General features: G+C 36.0%; 2 protein-coding genes across 3 annotated transcripts in view; one reads left to right on the forward strand and one right to left on the reverse strand.

Moving 5' to 3' along the window:
* LOC307166414 (integral membrane protein 2B-like) overlaps window positions 1-12307 on the forward strand; it is a 53909-nt gene that overhangs the window by 32663 nt on the left and 8939 nt on the right. For both annotated transcript variants that reach the window (XM_079884761.1, XM_079884762.1), the window contains exon 3: window positions 9282-9435. In XM_079884761.1, coding sequence (XP_079740887.1) covers window positions 9282-9435 — 154 coding nt within the window. The remainder of the gene's footprint in view (window positions 1-9281; window positions 9436-12307) is intronic.
* On the reverse strand, window positions 4-8767 carry cyp20a1 (cytochrome P450, family 20, subfamily A, polypeptide 1). Its single transcript, XM_079884765.1, has 13 exons — window positions 8531-8767; window positions 8252-8301; window positions 8002-8168; window positions 6893-7038; window positions 6490-6657; window positions 6322-6394; window positions 6118-6227; window positions 5504-5558; window positions 4987-5107; window positions 4262-4373; window positions 3928-3992; window positions 3755-3844; window positions 4-433 (listed from the first exon to the last, which is right to left on the reverse strand). The coding sequence occupies exons 1-13, from the start codon at window positions 8600-8602 to the stop codon at window positions 283-285; spliced, it is 1380 nt and encodes a 459-aa protein (XP_079740891.1). The 5' UTR covers window positions 8603-8767; the 3' UTR covers window positions 4-282.

Genomic DNA, 12307 nt, shown 5'->3' on the forward strand with positions numbered 1-12307 from the left:
ATAGACATACAGAGATAGGCATACTTTTTATTTGTATTAGTATTGAAAGATTTCAGTCAAAAGATTGGATTCATTGTTTATAAAATATTGTTGTCCGTGGCATTTTGATGGAATGAAGCTCTAAAAACTGTGGCATATAGTTTTAATAACCTGGACCGTTTTTAAATGACATCGCATTGATCTCATCAATTGCTGCCCGACACAACGTGGAGCACATGCCATTGTCCATGTATAATTCACATTTCCCAGAAGAGGCTGTCAGGGACGTGAGATATGAGTCCTTCAATTCCTCTTGCTGACTGTGATCCAGGTGTCATCTTTAGGTGTGGTCACCAGCTCATACCTGGCCTCAACCACCTGTCCTTTAACACTGTGCAGTCTCAACCTGCGCACCACCGTGCTGAGCAGCATTGCGGCCACAGTATATGCAAATCTAAAAAGAGGAAGAGAAGAGACAGGGAGAGAAGATTTGTGAACTAGATGACCCAATGATGATAATCTGGTCATTATTTACTCACCCTAATGTTGATTAAAACCTCTATGTTTTCTTTCTTTGACAGAACAAAAAAAAAAAAAAAAAAAGAGATTTAGCAGAATGTCCTACACATTTATAGAAGTGGTTCTCAACCAGGGTGCCAGGGACCACTAGGGGGCCTCAGCACACTTCAAAGGGGGGCACAAGATGCCATAAATTTATAAGACAAAACCAGCTTTAAAATAAGCTACTGTAAAACAGATGAAAATCAAGATATAAACTGATATTATACTTGTTATTTTAATTCTCTTAAAAACTTTTCATTTAAAGTGCCCCTATTATGCTTTTTCTTGATATTATCTTTCATGTACGTAGTGTGTAATGTATCTGTTTGTGAATGTAAACAGCCTGCTTGATAAATGGAGAACAAAAGAAAGAACATATTCTGAACTGCCTGAAAAGAGTCATCAGTAATTCCAGTCTTACTTCCTGGACAAAACTATGTAGGTTTGCAACAAATTTGCATAATGCCAGTGAATGGTTTTCAATGTCTACTTTGACCCGCTCTCAAACACGTTGTAGTAGAGGCCTAGAAGAGTTTGGTTCGTGTTGTGTACAGTTCTAGAAGACGCTATTCTCTGCGCTGCAAAAGCAAATCCACTTTACATGCACTTTCAAAGAATGAAGACTCGGGCTCGAATTTATATGAAAACCGACACTATTGTTACTGTTCGTATCACTGTTAAAACAAGTGCTGAGGAAGCCTCTGGAGCTGAAATTCAGATATGGTTATGATCGTGACCAATCACAACAGACTGAGCCATCTGACCAATCACAACAGATTGGGCCTCAGAAACCGTTTCAAACACTGTGATTAAAGAGGTGATGCTGCAATGTACAAGAAATCAAAGTGTTTTTTTGGCCTCGAATTAAAGTATACCAATTGTACGGGAACAAAACAAAATTAGGAACCTTTAAAATAGCATAATAGGGGCCATTTAAAAACCAGGGTTACGATTGTTTTGGAAAACCTGGAAGTGTAATTTCAAGACCTGGAAAAGTCATGTAAATTTCTATAGTGAATATATATATATACTATATAGTTAGTTAGTTTAGTTATCTCAAGCTCTAAAATATGTAACTGCTAATAAATTTGAGTAAAACCTTCATGAGTAAAAAATATAAAGAAAACTTGTCTCAATCACAAACGACTGGAAAAGTCATGTAAATTCATTCATTAAGTGTAAACTGTGAAAAACATTCAGTTCTTGAAACTTCTAGAATTACAAAATTTTAATTATTTTAATGAAGTGACACTCCTAGTTTGTGCAAATATAACATTATGAAAACAAAAAAAATTGTCATAAAAGCCTTTAAATATTGTCTCCACTGTCTAATTGAAAATTGGACAATAGAGGGCCTTAGAGTAAAAAAATTGAGAAACACTGGACAATAGGACTCAATATGATGCTCAATAATACTTTATGGGGCTTGTTTGTCATTTTTGTAGCTTGACGGACCCAGTTGCCATTCACTTATGCTATTGTGAAATATAGCAGCCTGAACATTCTGCCAAATGTCTTCTTTTGTGTTCCACAGAAAATGAGAAAGTCATACAGGTTTGAAAAGACACAAGGGTGAGTAAATAATAAACTTGAATTATTCTTGTGATCTCCTTGATAGCTATTTATTTAAAGGTGCCGTAGAATGGATTATTTTATTATTTTATAATGTTTCCTGGGGTGCCCTTATAATGTTAGTATGTTTTTTAGATCAAAATTTGTTATAATTTAGAAATAAAAGGCATATTTCCTAGCCTGATTTCATCTTTTGATTTGAACACTCTGTTTGAAGGGGCGTGTCTGCTGTGAGACTTCAGTGTTGTTGCCCACTGCTGTGATTGGCTGACATGCTTGCATATGAAATATCTGGCATTACATGTAGAGCTATCTGGAAAACTTTTACTATTACAGCTTTTATACGTTTTTACTATTACAGCTATCGGGATTAACGAATCATGAGAAGTTTTTTAAGTATTTAGATCTATTCCCATCACATAAAAGGTTGCAGTGATGAGCATTGAGCAGATGACAGCCTGTTGATCGCGTGAATGAAGATCTTATCACTGCAACGCGATCTACTGATGCATAAACAGTGTTGAACAACTTTGAGAGAAAGATTATCTGTCTGAACTTGAACAATTACACATCAGAAATTCACATAACCCACTGGTTCTTCAGAGGCTCGGATGAAGGAGCTAAAAAATATTTTTGTGTTCATTTGTACATCCAAACACTGAGCAACTGCCATCGTTCGCTCGTTTGCAAGCCACGATGTCTCTCGAGGAAAAAACAATATCGCGCTGGATCTAGATAACACAGTGTAAATTATCGTTAATAAAATTACTACTTACCGCTTGCGGGAATATAACGTTAGTTGAAATTGCCCCCTTCGTCCGTTTGAGACGCCGAGAGAAGCCTGGCTGCTTGATATTGTTCCAGGTTAGAAAAACAGTCCGTGGTGAAATGGACAGAGCAACTAACAACTTCGAATTAAACTGTAGCGGTATCCGATTATAGATAGATAGATTATAGATAGATCTGCCATTTTCCCTATGATCCTCCTCCTGCTTGTTTCTTCACCTGCAGAACTTCTGATGATTCGGCTGTGCAGTTCCGCCTGGCATTGAACATGGGCTGGCATATGCAAATTTTTGGAGGCGTACATATTAATGATCCCAACTGTTGCGTCACAGTCGGTGTTATGTGGAGATTCGCCTGTTTTTCAGGGGTGTTTTTCAAAAACGAGATTTAAATAAGAAAGAGAAAACTATGGTGTTTGAGACTCACTGTATGTCATGTCCATGTACTGAACTCTTGTTATTTAACTATGCCAAGATAAATTCAATTTCACATTCTAGGGCACCTTTAAAGGGATAGTTCACCCCAAAATGAAAATTCTGACATCATTTACTCACCCTCAAGATGTTCCAAACCTACATGAATTTCTTTCTTCTGCTGAACACAAAATACATTTTTTGAAGAATATGGGTAACCAAACAGTTGATGAATTCCATAGTATGGGGGAAAAATACTATGGAAGTCAATGGGTGCCCATCAACTGTTTGGTTTCCAACATTCTTTCAAATATATTTTTGTGTTCAGCAGAAGACAGAAATTCATACAGGATTGGAACAACTTGAGGGTGAGTAAATGATGACATCATTTTTCATTTTTGGATGAACTATCCCTATAAGATAATATCTGTATTTCTTTGTACCTTAGTTCAGGGCAGGCCTGACTCCCTGAAAACCCAAGCAGTGAGAAGCTCTTCATCACGGACTCATCAGCAAATCTGTCAGGATTAAACCTTTCAAGGAAGACAAACCGATAAGAATACCAACAAAGCATGACAACCTTATATGGGATGAACATACACAAACACAGCCGTACCTGTATGGAAGTGACCAAGTATCTGCATCTTGAAGGACTACACCCAGGGCATAGATAACCAATGTCTACAAACATCACAGAACAACAAGTCTCGTTAGCATGCCTCTCATCTATCAAAGTCAAGCTGTATTAATAATAACAACATAATAGGCAAGTCTCAGCACTAGATTGACTAGACTAGATATAATTAGCAGTATATAAAAGCTAAATAAAATGAACATGCAAGGGGCAATGGGTGTGTACAATTTTGTGAATGATTGGCACTTAAATCCTGCAGAGTTTTTGTTGTTGCTGTTTTTGTGTTGGCCTGGTAATGAGAAAGGCAGGTTCTTACTTCTTTGGGAATGACGTGTTGGTCCACCTTCCCCTCCACCTCCTGTAATCTGGCAGCCATGGGTGTCAGTTTGGCTGTGCGGACGGTTTCATTCAGCACCTGCTGGCAGTATCTGGTGGGGAATACATGAAGTATGATAATCCATGTTGTATTACTTCAAAAAATGTAAACTTGGTTTTCGCACATATACCCCTTGGTGGTTTATGTAAAGAGAAAAAGAAAAAATTATAAATTATAAATACCATCTCTTTTTACCAAAACATCTATTTTTTGTCCACTAATATGTAACCCTTTATGCCTGGTTTCACAGACAGGGATTAGATTAAGTCAGGATTAGGCCTTAGTTCAATTAGGACATTTAGGTAGCTTTTATAAACGTGACTTAGAAAAAAAAACCATTATCCCCAGGTTTCACAGGCAAGGCTGAAGCTTAGTCCCAGACTAAAATGTTAGCCATACAATGTAAGATGTTAACTTAACCATCTTAACTAAAAACAACTTGCACTTACATATCTTAAAATATGTCAGTGCCATTGTTTTGTCTCAAGATGCACACCAGTAATGTTTTTTTTTCCTTCTAAGGCACGTTTATAAAAGCTACTTAATTGTCCTAACTGGCTTAATCTAAGCCCTGTCTGTGAAACCAGTTAATGAGATGAAGATTAATCACTTACAGTCATCATGATTTATCATCTGCTGAATGAATAAATTCACCTAAGACTCACCTAAGCTGTGGAATCTTCTCTAAGGAAACAGGCTCATCTCCGAGGACTTCGACAAGTTCATTATAGAGCCGATCCTGCACTGCTTCTGAGACTGATAGGAAGTGAACTGCCCAGATGCACACTGGGAAATGATACAGATGAGAATAACAGAAATTCAAACATGAAAGTGAAACAGAAGAGATACACTGGATTATTATTGTTAAGTAAAACGAAAACTTTTTTGTTAACTGAAATAAAATGTAAAAAAAAATGTAAAAAAAAAATTGTGCTGTCAAATCGATTAATCGTGATTAATCACATCTAACATAAGTTTGTAAAAAAATATATAAAATAAAATACAAATATATATACACACACACACACACAGTACACAAACTTTTAGGTTAGATGCGATTAATCGTGATTAATCGATTTGACAGCACTAATAAAAATAAAAGCTCATTCAAATACAAAAAAATTATTTACAAATAATACTAAAATAGCACTGGAGCAACAGAAAAGAGAAATTGAAACTCACAGTTAGCAGTGATGACACAGCCAGCTAGAGTAAAAACCATGCCATCCTCCATCACCTGAACACAGCAAAACACATTTAATAATTGTTTGTTTAAAATGTATGGATAAATGTATGGATGCACCAATATGAAAATTCTAGCCGATACCGATAATTCTTTATATTTGAAAGCCGATAACCGATATATTGGCCGATAAATCTAATTCCAAATTTGTAAATCATTTTTGAGACCCTTATTACAAAAACAAAAGTCTCACCATTAAAAGCCATGACCCAAGCACACAATTATAATGTTCTCATTATAATTTTATATAGCCTAAATGATAGACTTGAACAGCACATGTTGCACTTAACTGTATTTTCCTTTTTTGAAGTGATTTCAATCATATTTCAAGCAATTCAAAACCATAATGGTAAACACAGTGCGCGTCTGAAGTGTCTCAGCTGAAGGAAATAATCCATTATTTATCGGCCAAATTTTCTTATCGGTCCGATAACATTATAAGTTATCATATATTGGCCGATACTGATATGGTGGTCGATATATCATGCATCCCTAGATAAATGTGTTAATAATAATGTCAGTATCTCGATTTAAAAATGTGTTGAAATATTACCTGCCGCTCTGTCAGATTAGCCTGTAGTAAATAGTTAACGAAAGATGAGTGGCTGGATCCAGCTCTCTGCTTTGCCACAGACTTCAACACTGACTCCATCTCAGCCAGAGCTGCAAATAACAAACCCACATGATCAATTGACATTGGACAATCAAAAATAAAGTCAGCACTATCAAAAAGCTGCTGAGCTGCCTTCTTTCTTACCACTCTCATAATGGGCCTTTCTGCTGGAACTCTTCTCTCCATCCAGATAACCTTTCCCGATCTCTGACCAGATCTATTCAAATACAGAATTGTATACATTTAAGTGTAAAATTTAATATATAATTTTTACACGCATGACGCTAAATATAACTACTGATGAACGCTCACCGCTTCATGGTTCTTACGAAACCGAATGACCTCAGCATCATCCTGAAAGCGACTCCCCATGGCAAGCTGAGTGACAGCCTTCATTGCCAATCCAAGCAGATGAGCACAAAGTGGAGTGTGTTGTGATTTAGGATAAGATGCCCACTTATCGACCAGCTCCTCCACCAGCTAAAAAAAAGAGAGGAATTACATGTCCATAAACAAAAAAACGGCACTTTCTTATTTAATCTTTATATTCAGTATTGTTCATAATCTGCAACGGTTTAATATTAGAAATAATTCAGTTACTTAGTGTAAGGCAAATATCATTGGGTCAGATTAATGCAATGAAAAGAACTTTGTTGCTGTTGGTCCTAATAGTGAAAAAATGTGAAACAAGTGATACATAAACTCCTCCACAGACCTGAAGCAATAGAGGGAAGTTGCTCTCCAGGGTTTTATTGATAGCTCCCTCATACACTTTTTTTCGTATCATCGACTCAGTCGCTCCCACTCCTGAACCTGACTGGTAACCAAGCAGCGACTTGAGCATTGTCTCAAAGGAATCCGCTGAGGAAAGGGTACACGCATATCTGTTAGATAAAGCATGCATAATAATATGCATAAAAGAACGACTTCATGCTACTTTATACACTACTGTTCAAAGGTTTAGGGTCAGAAAGTAATGTTTTTTAAAAGAAATGAATCCTTTTAAACTGATTGAAAATAACAGTAAAAAGACATTTCTGTCACAAAAGACTTCTATTTCAAATAACTTTCTATTCTAAGAATCCTGAAAAACGACTGTCACAGTTTCCTCATAAATATTAAGCAGCACAACTGTTTTCAGCATTGAGGATAACATGAAATGTTGCTTGAGCAGCAAATCAGCATGTGACACTGAAGACTGCAGTAATGATGCTGATTATTCAGTTTTGCAATCACAGGAATAAATTACATTTTAATATATATTATAATAGTTTCACAATATTACTGTTTAATGTACTTTTGATAAAATAAATGCAGCCTTGGTGAGCATTTATTTAAGCAAAGATACTTCTTTCAAAAACATTTAAAAAACAGCAAACTTTTAAACAGTAGTGTATATTATGAATCAAACAAGTATAAAAATCATATATCAGGTTATAATCAAAAATGTGAATTTCATTGAAGGGATAGTTCACCCAAATATTTACATTTTGTACGTACTCACCCTCATGTTGTTCCAAACCTGCATGAGTTTCTCTCTTTTGTTGAACACAAAATAAGTCATTTTGAAGAATATGGGTAACCAAACAGTTGACGGTAGCCATTGACTTCCATAGTAGTTTTTTCCTACTATGGAAGTCAATGGCAACCGTCAACTATCTGATTATCAAAATTTTTCAAAATGTCTTCTTTTATGTTCAACAGAAGAGAGAAACTTATACAGGTTTGGAACAACTTGTGGGTCAGTAAATGGTAACAAAATGTTCATTTTCATAGAGAGCTTCATTTATATATAACACCCTTTTTTTATAAAAGGCTCCTCACTGGTCCAGTTGGGGTTGATGTGTTGTCGCAGTTGGTCCACAGCGCCCAGGCTGACCACTGGTCTCCTGCCGAACCAGAAAGATGCCACAGACCCAAACTCATCATGAAGACCCACCAGGAACTCATGCAGGCTTCCTTTGTTCACTATATCTTGCAGATTCCCATCTCTGGAAAAGTGAAGAAAGATGTTTGTTGGAAAATTGACAAGAGATTGAAAGTAAAGAGAAGGAGAGTATCTTAATTTACTTACTTCTCTTCAGTGGGGTTTAGTCCAGGAACACCTGAGGCTCGTCTAGATGACTGGCAATAAAACAAGAACACGTAGAGGTTATACAGTTAACCATAGTTTTAAGGGCTGACTCCCCCCTCCAATGACTAACATTCAAAGGCAGCAGGTCAGAATTGAAACCAAACATATTTAACAGCGTTTCGAACATGTAATATAAAACATTACTGTACATAAATATCACAACAAACTACACAACAGTTTGCAAGACTTATCAGATAATATAAAACAAAAATTGTTCACCGGATACAAATACAGGACGGCACCGATGAGGATAATGACAAAGGTCACTGCAAATATAGCAAAATCCAGCATATTTGCTTTTCAGAAATGTCTAAGGTTCGTCATAAATGTAATCTGTTCAGTGAACTAGCAGCTAACAATCCACGTCTGCAGCAGTGACCATCAGAAACCTCCTGCGCCCCTGTAGATCGGCACTCAACTACACTTCCTGTAAACAAGACTAAAACAATCAATCGCAGAGAGGATGGGTTCTTTTTATGGATATTTGGATTTATTTTAATCGATAGCCTACATCTTCTATAATTACATTTATTTTTTTACCTCAAGTACCCAAACAGGCTCAAATAAAACATTATTGTATGGCTCTTATTAAAGATACGTTTTTTGTTTTGTAATATGAGTTGTTGTTTTTTTAATTTAAATAGACGTTTTCGTAAAATTGTAAATGTGTGGTTTTCTATGCTATAAAATAACTCGTTTACCTTTACCGCATGGGTTTGTTATTAATTAAAGGGGCGGAGCTAATGTTAATTAGGGTCGTTATGAGCTCTTTAAATGTGACACACAGGAAAGAATACGTACTTAACGAAAGTAAGCCGCAAAAATGTTGGTAATTGCATCATCAATTGTGTTTACGCTTATTGTATGTTTGAGCAATGCTCAGGATCCACAGTTTTCCTGGCAAATGCCCCAGTATCAGGCCGGTGGTTTACCATTCTCGCCAGGTCTGAAGGAGTTTCCCCGGCAGCAGGAGGAGAGGACTCCGGTGAGGACCTCCGGGTCTCAGCGCTGTGTGGTGGAGCAGCACGAGCGCATTGAGTGTGGAGAACCTGACCTCACTCCAGAGGAATGTGAGGACATCAGCTGCTGTCATGATGCACAGGGCTGTTATTATGCCAAGGCAGGTGAGTTCCTGCACGACACCGTGAAAATGGATGAGTATACTTTGTGACCAGCTTACAGGGTAGCTACATAGGACATTATACTCTAAAGTTAATTGGCATTACCACGGTACTTTTTGCTAGTATTTATGAGCATTGCCATCATTTTTAGATAACTGGTATTTTGTTAGGTGTAGTTTTAAGTCCCTAATGTTTACCAAGGCTGCATTTGTTTGGTCAACAATACAATAAATTTAATTTATTAATTTATTCCTGTGAAGCAAAGCTGAATTTTCAGCATCATTACTCCAGTCTTCAGTGTCACATGATCCTTCAGAAATCATTCCAATATGCTGATTTAATGCAAGAAAGAAACATTTCTTATTATCAATGTTCAAAACAGTTTTTTGGAAACCGTTATACACCACCATTCTTAAAGTGTGTGGTAATTAAGAAGGGGGGGAAAGTACTTTTATTTAGCATTGATGCATTAAACTGATAAAACAAGTGTCGTGGATTTTTCCCTAAACCTAACTATCTGGGGCGTCTGCACTCGACACCTGCCTTAATATCCGGGGCGTCTACACTCGACACCTGCCTTAATATCCGGGGCGTCTACACTCGACACCTGCCTTAATAGCTCTGGCGTCTACACTCGACACCAATACCTTAAACTCTAGCTTTTGCATCTTCAGTCGACAACTGGCCGAGTTTCTAACTAACTTGCTTCCCTAAACTAGCTTCCTGCGCAGGAATAAATTGACAAACAGACCTGCAAATATCCTTTAAATGCTTTAATCACGGCCAGGAGATCTTCCCGAGCAGTTCTCAGGGAATCTCTCCCAAGAAGCAAGGCCGGAGGATCTCAGACAAATTCCATTGAGAATCCCACCGAAAAATACATATACAACAGTTTTTATAGAATCAGGGTATGGCATAAATTTCATGCTGCATTACATAATTTCCCCACTATTTGATTGGTTCTTCATATGCAAACCCCTCTGTTACTAGGTAAAGCAAACTCTGATCTTGTGATTACTTATCACAAGGTTTTAATGATGACTTCATTTGTTCTAACAGACTGTCTAGTTTAACTTCCCAAAACTATGTTATTTTTACCCATAGACACTACTCAAAGTCACAAGTTTTTCCCCAAAGAGTTTTGACACATTAAAAGCATATGAATGTTATTCCTGCAAGAAAAACAAATGTTAGTTGATTGATTAACGTTGATCAATTAAAATTCATTCACATTCCCCTCTCTGGTCGTAATCATACTCAACGACCAAATAAAATTTGAATCTGGATTTTCAATTACTCTAATGAATTATTCCATACCCGCCTGATTTACCTGCAATCTAATTTACCTTTCCCAAATCATCCCATTATAAGTCAGTGACTATAATACCACCTATATCTCTAATCATACCATGTTCCATCTTTTACTTTATAATACCTGTCAAATATTCCTTCAATCAGCATCCTAAGTTGCAATTAAAATACCACCTGTTTACAACGTTACTACATACACATACCATCTTCCACATACACATACCATCTTCTCCATCTCCGTTATCTTCTTCCCAACATTCTATCTTCAATCAATCTAATTCTATTTTCAGTAAAAACTAAACATACCATAGTACATTGCCTTTTAACTTTGATAGACCTTGAGTCAAGTTTAATTATCATCTTTCTCTGGATTTTGAATCGCATTGATCTATTAGGCCTTTAACAGGCTGATACTGCTGATTAACCATTTTTCTTAGCTTTTAATTCAAGCAGGCGATTGTTTTACTTAGTAAGATCTATTTAAGAATCTGTGTAAATAAATCTAACCAAAAAGTTCTAAAATCTTTTCATTTTTATCCTTAACACAAATATCTATAATTATATTATTTTGTTTCAAACAATGTCATTATTTTAAAATTAACCCAAACTCTTGCCATGAGAATAGCTTTAGCTGCTGATATGCTATTTAATCATTAATTACCTATCCTAAAATCCTATTTTTCCAGAATTAACTGATAGACATAACATGTCCTGCCTCTGTTTGTTGGCAATGCGGAATAGTTCAAAATGGATCCATTGATCAAGATCATTAAATCTGTAACTTCATTCTGAATTAAGAAAGCTTTTTTTTTAGAATTTTGCTTTATGAGCAAATATTCTATTTCACTGAAATGTCTTAACTGTTTAGATTCAGTTTAGTTTAAATTTGACATGTTTGAGTTACATTGTTCTTGGTCTAGGTTTTAACTTTGTGCCCCCTACATATATATATATTTTTTCTAATACGTTGAAGACCTTTCTCAACAAAACAAATCCATATTTCATTTCTGGAAGCCGGGCTAAATAAGCAAGCACTGTTACTGTATTCCTAGATAGACTAGACCCGCAGTCACCTCTCAGATATCAAATACAGACATTAGACAATACATGAAAGGAACATTTCAATAATCACACTGGTAACTTCTCTAACTAATAATAATTCAGAAATTAAATATGTTTCCCAAAATCAATCTCCTTTTGAAAGTTTTTCTTTTGCTATTTTAGCAAATGGAAACACCTAAAAAATATTTAATGTAGTCATTAATTAATCGCTATAGAAGTTTACTATTCGGACCTAGTCCGGCAAAGTAACTTTTCCTCCATTCTCTCTTATTAGAGAACAACTATTACACTATTAATTAATCTATGATATCTGAATTAGGGTTCTAAAACCCCCAAGTTTCTTCAAAAATAGTTCCTAGATTATTTATCTTTACAGTAATGTACCTATTTGTCCCTATACTCTACAGAATTAAGAGATTTTCCTCTTCACAATTTACATGTACCTGAAATATTTTCAAATTAATCAGTAATTGTTCAAATCATGAGATCTAAATCATACAGT

This window comes from Squalius cephalus (assembly GCF_949319135.1).
Source record: "Squalius cephalus genome assembly, chromosome: 10".
Classification (NCBI taxonomy): Eukaryota; Metazoa; Chordata; class Actinopteri; order Cypriniformes; family Leuciscidae; genus Squalius; species Squalius cephalus.